The sequence below is a fragment of the Terrapene carolina genome, unplaced genomic scaffold (assembly GCF_002925995.2).
Source record: "Terrapene carolina triunguis isolate 2854851 unplaced genomic scaffold, T_m_triunguis-2.0 Scaffold318, whole genome shotgun sequence".
NCBI classification, from domain to species: domain Eukaryota; kingdom Metazoa; phylum Chordata; order Testudines; family Emydidae; genus Terrapene; species Terrapene triunguis.
In genome coordinates, this window is record NW_020664669.1 from 175,336 (window position 1) to 186,909 (window position 11,574).

The 11,574-nt window shown below is 53.3% G+C and overlaps 1 protein-coding gene across 1 annotated transcript in view; it reads right to left on the reverse strand.

Annotated features, from left to right (window-relative positions):
* Window positions 1-381, reverse strand: part of LOC112110156 (vasoactive intestinal polypeptide receptor 1-like) — a 76,778-nt gene extending 76,397 nt beyond the window's left edge. Inside the window, exon 1 of the mRNA XM_026657817.1 lies at window positions 310-381. Within this exon, the coding sequence (XP_026513602.1) occupies window positions 310-381 (72 nt within the window). The remainder of the gene's footprint in view (window positions 1-309) is intronic.
* Between the last annotated feature and the right edge of the window lie 11,193 nt (window positions 382-11,574).

Below are 11,574 nucleotides of genomic sequence, written 5' to 3' on the forward strand. Positions count from 1 at the left end.
GCCAGGCCCAGAGGTGCCTGGCTCTGAACTGCCAGGCCCAGAGGTGCTGAGGTTCTGAACTGCCAAGCCCTGGTACAAATTAAGCCCTGGGGACTGGTAGGCACAGAAATGGGAGCCAATCTGGCACTGGTTGTCCTGTGGCACCGTGCCATACAGTGATGAGAGTGGGTGGCTAATGCAGCTCCGTCTGCCAGCGTAGGTGCTGCCCTCCCACCCATCACAAGCCCTCCCCTGCCCCAGGCAGGCGGGATCCTCGGCCCGGAGCACTGGCCCGGGGAGGAGATTGTGGAGCATCGGCACTGCACTTACCGGTGTGAGTGGGATCGCTGCCAGCAGGAGCAGCAGCCGCCAGACCCCAAAGGGCTGCCGTGTTCCCCGCATCTCTGGAGCAGGGAGCCGCTTCTCCCCCTGCCTCTAGGGGTCAGCCCTGAGGACAGGGGATTAGTCCAGCTCCTCTTTCATGTCCCTGCCTCTGCAGGGGCAGGGCTGTCCCCTGCTCCTTCTCCGATGGGATCCACCAAGTGTGATCAGGGCTCCTGGCCTCAGTGATGACCCTGGCACGCAGCTCCCTCTGCAAGCCCAGCTTCCCCTACGCGCCCAGCTCCCTGCGCGCCCAGTCCCTGCCCACTCAGCTCCCTGCACACTCAGCTCCCCCTGCACACCCAGCTCCCTGCACCCTCAGCTCCTTGAACGCCCAGCTCCCCCTGCGCCCTCCCTGTGCACCAGATCAGCCCAGTCCCTCAGGTCCTGCTGCACCCTGGCACTGTCTCCCACTTGCTCCCTTCTGGCACCCTGGAGTCTTCTGCCAGTTCCTTCCTCTGTACTCTGCTCCAGCCGAGCCCCTGTGCCTGCCCCACACACCTAGCTCCGGCTGCTCATTCAGCTCCCACCTACCCCTTTGCTCCTTCCCTGGGCCCTTGCCCCAGCTCCCCTTCCCTGCCCAGCTCCAGCCGGTCTCCGTCTCTCCCAGAGACTGCATGTGACAGCTCCTGTATCTGGTAAAATGACAGGCTCCACCCTCCTCTCTCTCCTCCCCACGCAGGAGGCTGGATGGAAAGTGCAGGGATTGGGGGACTCCCAAGCTGGGTGCTACCCAGTGCAATCTAGGGCCTGCCCCCACTGCAGCCCCCCCCCAAGGGGTGAGTTCTTCCCCAGCACTCTAAGCTTTCCCTGGTGATCTAGGGGTTCCAAGCTGAGCTACCCCAGGCCCACATGGGGACGGGGAGCCCCTCTGCATCACCAGGCCTGGGGCTTTCTGGTGCGGCCCATTAGTCAGAAGCCAGAGGGAGAGGGACCCCAGCCGGCAGCTAGTGCACCCTAGAAGCCGTACAGCCCTGGGGAGGGGGCTGCCTGGGGCGCCGAGGAATGTACGGCATCGCCAACCTCAAATGAGCAAAAATCATGAGTCAGACAAAAAGAATCAGGAGATTGGCACAAAACACCATGAGACTGAGGGGCAGAAGGGTAAGACTGTCACGTGGGGTTTTGTGTCTGTCTTTTGCTTGCTGAACTTCCCGGCCCGATGATCAGTGTTGCCTTTGTTCCCAAACGTACTGGGTGGAGGGATTATGGCCCCTGCTGCAGGCAGGGCTGGCTCTGGCTTTTTTGCTGCCCCAGGCAAAAAAGCCTCCAGCTGCCCCCCCACCCCTGCGGGGGGGGGGGGAGGGCGACCGGAGCCCCGGAGGGAGGGCGGCGAGCCCCGGCGGGGGCTCCGCTCTCCCCCCGGCGGCCGGAGCCCTGGGAGAAGGGCGGCGAGCCCCGGCGGGGGCTCGGCTCTCCCCCCGGCGGCCAGAGCACCGGGGGCAGGGCGGCGAGAGGGCGGCGAGCCCCGGCTGGGGCTCGGCTCTCCCCCCGGCGGGCAGGGCGGCGAGAGGGCGGCGAGCCCCGGCTGGGGCTCGGCTCTCCCCCCGGTGGCCAGAGCGCAGGGGGAAGGGCGGCGAGCCCGGCTGTGGCCCCGCTCTCCCCGGCGGCCGGAGCGCCGCGCCGCCCCCCTCCAGGTGCCGCCCCAAGCACAAGCTTGGTGGGCTGGTGCCTGGAGCCGGCCCTGGCTGCAGGAGCTCTCACCCCCCACCATGTTTGCCCGGCCCCTGCCCAGCAATTAACCCTGCCTCTACCCAGCCCCCACCCAATCAGCTCACTGCCCTCACCCCCAACTCTGCTCCTCTGGGGGCTCTTCACCCCCCAATCCCAGGCCTGAAGCGATGCAGCGGGGTCCCCTTTGCCCCCTCCAGGCAAGGGGGGGGGCTAGCTCCACAGGCTCTTCACCCTCTCCCCCCCCCAGCCAAGCTGTTGCAGGGAGGGGGGGAGCAAAGGAGTCATCCTCAGCACACAGGAGGGGAGGGGAAGAAGGGGGCTGGGCTGCCCTGAGTTGCCAGGCTCTTTCTGCTCCCCCTCCCCTCTTGTAAGGATGGGGTGGGTTGCTGTTGGGAGGGGGAGAGCGCTTAGGGTGACCACTCATCCCTTATGTCAAGGTGCATTGAAATGGATTACAATTGATACAAGTGCCAGTTGAAACTCATGGTAATTGCACTGTATGGCAGGGCAGGAGAACCCCAGGCTGGAGAGACAGATGCCTGCTGTGCTATGGGAAAGGGCATTTCCCTTCAAATAAAGCTTTGTCTTTTCTGTTTTGTGTGTTTTTCCCTTGTTTCCATCCAACAGCCATGGTCACCCTAAGAGCACTGCATCTGCAGCCTCCCCACTCTGATGCATGTGTATGTCTCTGAGCTGCAGTCACACCCCTGAGTGCAGTATAGAAACACCCTTAGTCCGTTAAGGAATTCATGCTGCAGAGTGCATCTCAATAACACAAGGGGCAAATGCAGGGCCAGATTCCCCTGCATTACCCTTGGAGAACCTCACCGGTTTCCCTGGATTGACGTTGGCCCAGAACTGGAATAACACAGGGGAGGAACACTGGGGTGTGATCATTATTAATTGTATTGCAATAGCTCCCCCCAAGATTGGCCCCCCATTGTGCAAGGTGCTGTACACACATGCAGGAGTTGACCTGCGGAGGGAGCTAGTGGGACTCTTCCAAGCCCCACCCACAAACCAACCCCTGCCCACACCAGTTGTTTGGCAGACCAGGACATACCACTTCCAGATGCTTTAATGCTTATCCATCTACTGGCTTTCAAGGGGGCAGAGGTTGCATTGTAAGTGCTTTGGGACAGGGGCAGTTTCCTGGTTATATGTAGTGAAAAGACCATCCCTGCCCTCAAGGAGTTCCCATCTGACCCCACTATGCCTGGAAGCCAGGAGAAAAGACAAGCTGGACGTGTAAAGTGCAGATCCCCTCAACAACCTTAACACTGCCCTTGCACCCCACTGCCCTGTGTATCACGTCAGATCTGGGGTACCAGCCAGTTTTTCTCAAACCCTGACTATGTCCAGGAGACGTGGCTGATGGGATCTCTTAGCTGTGGTGGTGCCCTTTTGGTATTTCACCTGCAACAGCCATCACCTGCCCCATGCAAGAGGACCAATTCTGCTACTGCTGCTGCTGCTCTGCCTGTTCTTTTTCAACTGCCTCTCCTACATCAAGGGGGCAGCTCCAGGGGAACCTCTTCACCCCCGTCCCAGGCAGTGGCAGATTTAGAGTTAGTGGGGCCCTGTGCTCAGCTTCGTTTTTGGGGGCCCCCCCACGGGACCCAGCCAAGAAAAAGAACATTCTCTCCTATCTCCCCTGCTCCCCGTTTTTCATTCTTTTTTTCTTCATCCTCATCTTATATTATAATAGGAAGTAAATGAAAATAAAGTGAGGTACCTTGATTGTTTTTGTAATCTAACTTTTTTTTCACAGACCACTTGAAAAGTGCTGAGGGTCTCAGTGAACCACTTAATGATCTTTCCAAATATTGTTTGTACCATTAGCTAACTATTGTAAAGTGCTTTGGTTAAGAGCGCAGTATAAAAAAACCATCATAACTTTTCCTCGGTCCACCTGAATGGAGTTCTCAGACCCCAGTTTGAGAACTTCTGGTCTAGATTAAAGCTTATATTTGCATTACGCTAATGTGAAAAATGTGTAAAAATAAAAAGTATAGATGATGCATGTATGGAAAAATAAAAGTTAACTTCCTCTGAATAAATTTGAAAAAAAAATTATTCAGATAGCTTTTTTTCTACACTTTTTCTTTACAAAATCATCAGTTAAGTCATCATAAAGTAATATTTTGAAAAGAGGCACTTTCAATTGCATCTCGCGAAACCGCAGCTTGTGTGGTTGCAGCACAGCGCTGAGAGAGCTCCCAGCACTCTAAATAAAACACCTCCACGAGGGGCGTAACTACCAGCACTGGGAGCGCGATTCCAGCGCTGGGACATTGTCTACACTGGCGCTTTACAGCGCTGAAACTTGCTGCGTTCATGGGGGTGTCTATACTTACCTCCGGGTCCGGCGGTAAGCAATCGATCTTCTGGGATCGATCCCGGAAGTGCTCACCGTCGACGCCGGTACTCCTGCTCCGCGAGAGGAGTACGCGGAATCGACGGGGGAGCCTGCCTGCCGCGTGTGGACCCGTGGTAAGTTCGAACTAAGATATTTCTCTTCAGCTACGTTATTCACGTAGCTGAAGTTGCGTATCTTAGTTTGAAGTGGGGGATTAGTGTGGACCAGCCCAAAGTTGCAGTGCTGTAAAGTGCCAGTGTAGACAAGCCCTCAGACAATCAGTTTAGTCGTAGGAAGGATGCACTCTGTTCTCTGGAGAAACTCCAAGTAAGTCAGGCTGTGGAGCCAGCAGCCCCTGTTCTGCACTGCCAAGCATGGAATCAATGACTTTTGTTGTGTCCTTCCCACATTAGGTATTTTCTTATGTTCAAACATTTGTCTGCATGAATTGCTGCATTCTACTCTCTTGGGGTGCACTGGCAGGGGTGAATGAGAACAGTACTGAACACCCACCTGAAGGTGAGGGGGGGCACGAGTCCATCGTGAGCGCCCTGCTGCCTCCGTGTGCTCATCTCTGCTTGCCTCCCCCGGCCGGCCCCTCCGCCTGCGGGCTCTGCGCTGGCTCCTGCAGCCAGCCCCAGCCCCCGGACGGCCCCCCTGCCCGCGGGCTCTGTGCCGGTTCCAGCGCCCAGCCTCCGCTCACCAGGCAGCAGGGAGAGGCACGAACGCAGGCCGGAGGACTCAGGGCTTGTCTTCACTACCCGCCTGGATCAGCGGGTAGAAATCGATCTCTTGGGGATCCAATTATCGCGTCTCATCGGGACGCGACAATCGATCCCCGAATCGACGCTTGTACTCCACCAGCCCAGGTAGGAGTAAGCGCCGTCGATGGGGCAGCCGCGGCGGTCGATTTGCCGCCGTCCTCACAGCGGGGTAAGTCGGCTCGGATACGTCGAATTCAGCTACGCTATTCGCGTAACTGAATTTGCGTATCTGAAATCGACCCCCCCCCCCCAGTGTAGACCAGCCTCAGAAGGAGCAGGGGGCAGCCACACAGCTGACAGCTGGAGAGAAGTGGCAGTTTCCCCTTCAAAGCACCACTTCTCTCTGGCCGGCTGCGCGGCCGGCCTGTGCTCCTCCTGCATCCTCCGGCCCATGTTCGCGGCGCTCGCCGCCACCCGTACCTTCCGCCTGCTCCCCTGAGGCTGCAGGTGAGCCCCCCTCCCTGCTCTCCTGCCCTGCACAGCTTCTGCACCCGCAGTCCCCCCAACCCCCGCGGAGCAGGCTGCCTGAGGGCCCGACCCTGGGGCCCCCTGTCATTGGGGAGCCCCGTGCCAGGGCACGGTATGTTTCACGGTAAATCTGCCCCTGCTCCCAGGTCTGTGGAGGGGTCAGCTCTGGGGTATTCACCAGCCCCTAGGGGCAGAAGGAGTCGGAGATAGATGAGGACCTGCAGAGCCACTGGGAGCTGCAGTTTCCCAGACAGAATCCAAGGGCTAATGGCTTTGATAGCACTAGACCTGGCTGGAAAATGAAAATCTTTTTCCACAAAACTTTTTCTTCTTTTTTTTAGAACTTTTTTAGATTCAAATCCAGGATGAAACTTCAGAACCGCCACATGTTTCATGGAAAGGGATTCAAGAGAAGTTCCATTGCAGGGGACTCAAAAGAGAATTTTTCAACTTCCCAGTCGCCCACCACAAGAGTCTTCCAGCCCAGCTGCCAAAGATGCAGAGAGTCCAGCCACTCTGCCTCCCCCAAAGGTATGGAAGGTGTGTGTGTTTGAGGGAGGGGGGGTGATGAGGTAGAGTGCTGGGGCTCTCTGAGTATGTCTACACTGAAGCTGAGCGCGTGCCTCCCAGCCCGGGTAGATAGACAGACGCATGGGCGGCACGGGAACCACCTAGCCCCCTGCCCTGCCCCTCCCACCCTAGGCCATGCCCCTACCCTACCCCTTCCACACACACCCTTAACTGCTGGAGCCAGAGGAGCCCCAAGCCCCCCACCGTAATTGGAGGAGCCCTGTCCAAGCCGCCCCGAGCCCTGACCCACCTGTCCTAGCCACCCCGAGCCCTGGGTTGCCCCCCACCCCAAGGTGCCCCGAGTCCTGGCCTGCCAGCCGGCCCAAGCCCCAGCCCACCAGCTGGCCCAAGCATCGGCTCACCCGCCCCAGCATCTCCAAATCCCGGCCTGCCGGCTGCCACGGCCCTACCAGCTAGCCCAAGCCCCGAGCCCCTGATGGCTTCAGGGGAGAGGCAGAGCAAGGGTGGGAAGAGGAGCAGTGTGGGCAGGGTCATGGGGGAAAAGCAGGATGCGGGAGTGGGGCCTCAGGGCAGAGCATGGGCAGGGCCATGGCCTGGCTGTTTGGGGAGGCTTAGCCTCCCCTGGCCTATTATACCCACTGCCCATGGACACACACTTGCTCCGCTCAAGCCAGCCTGCTAAAAATAACAGTGTGGAAGCTGCAGCAGGGATGGTGGCTTGGGCTAGCCAGTCAAGGTCTGACCCTGGCGTCGGGTGGGCTTGGACTCACGTGACTTGCCTGAGCGGAGCTAGCGCGAGTCTATCTACCCGAGGTCACTGAGCTAGCTAGAAAGGTGCTGGAGGATTCGGAAGTGGTGGAGACCTTGTCAGAACAGCTCTGAATGAAGAGCAGGGAACCTTTGGGCATACGTGAATCAGCCGCAGGCTAATTGACGCACATTCCATTATTAGCCTAGAGAGCCTGACACAGATCAAGGCCCCATTGTACTGAATACTGCAGAGGTTCAGTCCCTGCCCCACAGAGCTTCCAGGCTAAACAGATGCAAGTCAGAGGGAAAATGAACACCCAGAGGCAAAGTGACTTGCCCACAGCCAGGACTAGAACCTGAATCCTAGGCCAGGTCATTAGCCACTGGATCCCCTAAGTGTATTGGAGCCTATTAGAGGGATTAAACAATTAATTTACCGACTTTCTGACTGGTTTCTGAAAAGTCTTGCAGAAGTGGGAATGTGTTGGAAGCATGGAAAGAAGCAGAAATGGAGCTGCTCCTCAAGAAGAGAACACATGGTGATCCTAGCAATCGCCACCACCTAAGACAAAATTCTATCCCTAGTAGAATAGTGGGACAAACAGTAAAAATCAAATCACTAAAACTCTCCAAGATGATGGAACCATGGACATTAGACTGTCAGCTCTTTGGACAGGAGCTGTGTCTCTGCAGTGCCCCACAATACACAGCGTAAGGATCTCTTACACCCACAAAACCTGTGAAAAGAACCTTACCTCTGCAAAGTCCAGCACCCAACAGTTAGGAAATGCCAGAATTAAGGTTGCCCATGCAGACCCCTCCTGCCAAATTTCAAGTTCTTACTCCAAAACATGGAGGCACTAGAGCTTCTCGATAAAACAGTTGTAAGAATTTTTTTACCATGGACAAAACAATGTGTTCTTTCCCTAACCTCATGTATAGAAATGGCTAAACCACTTGAGCTGAAACTTTCCAGAAACATTCAGCCGAAGGCTGACACCTGGCATGGACAATTTCAGCCCAAATGGTTACAATTTGGTAAAGTTATAAGTGACTGAAAACAGAGTCTTATAATGCAAGGTGTCAGGCAACCTTATCCAAACGTGGAGCAATAAAGCACACATTCTGCCAAACGAATTTGATTGCATAGAGCTGAAAAATCAATGGAGAAAATGCTGGAGAGGTAATCTATTTGGATTACCGCAAAGCATGGGAAACAGTATCGCATGAAATCTTACTCACAAAAACAATTCAATTTGGCTTGGCAAAGAGGATATGGATTGAAAAACCATCTGAAGGAGCGCAAACAAAGGGTTCTGATGTATGTCCATGTCTAGATGTAGTGGGAGGGCTCTGTAGGGACTGGTGTTCTGTTCAGCCTTATTTAGCATCTACATAAATGATGTGGAAAAGAAAATAAATAGCACGTTAATGAAATTCATAGACAATGCTAAATTGGGAGGTGTTGAGAATGCCAGCGAGGCCAGAGAACTAACACACAGGGCTCTGGAGAGGCGATATCAAATCTGGAGAAAGACGAGCTAATGCACTTGGAAGGAAATGATCCAATCCTCCAAGAGCAGCACTAGCAAATGTCCTGCAGGGCCAGTGCTGCCCAGGCCCAGTGGAGAGTGAGATGAGCTAACAGATCTTTAAGTCTCTGATTCCGTGAAATGACCAAGGCTGAGTGAGCCTGAGGCTATGGGCAGCTGATGCAGCTGTGTGCTTTGATGAAGACGTTCTAAGCTGACGGAAGAGAGCTCTCCCGTCAGCTTAGTTACTCCACTTCCGTGAGAGGAAGTAGCTATACTGGTGGGAGAAACTCTCCCGCCGACGTGGCGCTGTCCACTTAGGGGGGTAAGCTCGGTATAGCTAGGTCACTGGGCAGGGTGGATTTTTCACACCACTGAGTGGCATAGTTATACCAAAGTAAGTGTGTAGTGTAGACCTGGCCTGTGTCTGCACTAGAAACACTATAGCAGCACAGCTGCAGCGCTAGTGTAGACACTACCGTGACTGAAGGGGTTCTTCCATCGGCGTAGTAAATTCACCTCTCTGAGAGGGGATAGCAAGGTCGACAGAGTTCTTCCACCAACACTAGCTGGATCTACACCAGGGCTTAGGTTGGTTTAACTATATCGCACAGGACGTGAAATGTTTCACATCCCTGCGCCATGTACTTAAGCCAACCTAACTGTGTAACATAGACCAGCCTGTAACTGGAAGAACTATTCGTGGGAACCAGCTGGCATCAAATGGCAGTATAAGTATGTCACTCAGGGAAATCCACACCCCCGAGCAACATAGTTCTACCGACCTAAGCACCAATGTAGACAGCGCTATGTCAGTGGGAGGGCTTCTTTCACCAACAGAATTACTGCCTCTCGTGCAAGTGAATTAACTACACCAACAGGAAAGCTCTCTCTTCCTTTGCTTGAGATTGCAATAACATTTTATTATCATTGTTAGATCAAGGGGGTTGGATTCTAGACGGGTTTTGCACCAGGATCAGCAAAAGAACCACTTCTGTGCCCCTAATAGTACACAGGCTGGCTACTAAACAAGAAGGTATTGTAAAGCTGTCTTTGGTAGCTGGTTCTATAGATCTATCTAAGGCCTTGTCTACACTACAGCCTATGTCAGAGTGTGCAAACCATCTCGATGTGCAGAAAGAATAGCAAATGTGGCAGGCGGCCAGCTTGGCTTAACAGTGAAATCTTCGGTGAGCTTAAACACAAAAAGGAAGCTTACAAGAAGTGGAAACGTGGACAGATGACTAGGGAGGAGTATAAAAATATTGCTCGAGCATGCTGGGGTGTAATTAGGAAGGCCAAAGCACAACTGGAGTTGCAGCTAGCAAGGGATGTGAAGGGTAACAAGAAGGGTTTCTACAGGTATGTTAGCAACAAGAAGAAGGTCAGGGGAAATGTGGGACCCTTACTAACAGATGATGTGGAAAAAGTTGAAGTACTCAATGCTTTTTTTGCCTCTGTCTTCACAGACAAGGTCAGCTGCCAGACTGCTGCACTGGGCAGCACAGTATGGGGAGGAGGTGAGCAGCCCTCTGTGGAGAAAGAACAGGTTAAGGACTATTTAGAAAAGCTGGACATGCACAAGTCCATGGGGCCGGATCTAATGCATCCGAGAGTGCTGAGGGAGAAGGCTAATGGCATATTGGGCTGCATTAGTAGGAGCACTGCCAGAAGATCAAGGGAAGTGATTATTTCCCTCTATTTGGCACTGATGAGGCCATATCTGAAGTATTGTGTCCAGTTTTGGGGCCCCCCACTACAGAAAGGATGTGGACAAATTGGAGAGAATCCAGCGGAGGGTGTCGAAAATGATTAGGGGGCTGGGGCACATGACTTATGAGGCAAGGCTGAGGGGAACTGGGCTTATTTAGTCTGCAGAAGAGAAGAGTGAGAGGGGATTTGACAGCAGCCTTCAACTACCTGAGGATGGAGCTAGACTATTCTCAGTGGTGGCAGATGACAGAACAAGGGGCAATGGTCTCAAGTTGCAGTGGGGGAGGTCTAGGTTGGATATTAGGAAAAACTATTTCACTTGGAGGGTGGTGAAGCACTGGAATGGGTTACCTAGGGAGGTGGTGGAATCTCCATCCTTAGAGATTTTTAAGGCCCGGCTTGACAGAGCCCTGGCTGGGATGATTTAGTTGGGGTTGGTCCTGGTTTGAGCAGGAGCGTTGGACTAGATGACCTCCTGAGGTCTCTTTCAACCCTAATCTTCTATGATGTCGGCAAAACGTATGTCACTCCAGGGTATAAATATTCCACACGCACCCCTGAGTGATATAAATTACACCGACATAAGCGTTCATGTGCACAGCGCTATGTCGACAGGAGAGCATAGCCTCTGTTGCTCATAGAGGTGGGGTTTTTATACCGGGAGAGCTCTTGCCCAGCACATAGTGTGTTTTCACCACACACGCTGCAGCACATGGCTTAAAAATAAATAGTGTCTCCAAGCCATTAATTTTACTAATTAAAATTTCTTAATGAAGTAGCAAATCATGTTGTCCGTTTCTTCAGGAATGGTAATTAAATTTAATCCTGGTGATTAAATAGTAAGTCAATGAATCACTTAACATTACTTTTACTTCGTAATTCAGCTACTTCAATACAAATTACTATGTAAATCAATCACTCAAATACAAAATGGTTTCCTAGCATTTCATACAACATTATTACAAATCTCTGACATCCTTTTAATATGCCTAAATATTCAAAGCACTGATCCTGCACTTATATTTACATCCGGGGGTTCTTTGGCCCAGGCAGAAACCCACTGACTTCCAGAGTCTTCCTACACAAATGCAAGTACACCATCAGGGTCTTCAATCTTTTTATTTTCCCAAAATACTGATCAACAGTATAGACTGTTAAAAAAACCAATCGATAAACAAATATCTGCCAGAGATGGTCTAGGTTTACATAGGCCTACCTCAATGCGGGGAGCTGGACTTGATGATTTCTCGAAGTCACTTCCAGCCCGACATTTCTATGATTCTGTGATACTCCGTTAATAATACGTGTGATGCTGGCAGCCCAGGGGCCGGCTCATGCTGAGATCCCTATTTCCCAACTGCACATTAACCAGTATATAGCTGGAATCAGTCTGTCTCACTTGTGGGTTAATATCGACAAACCA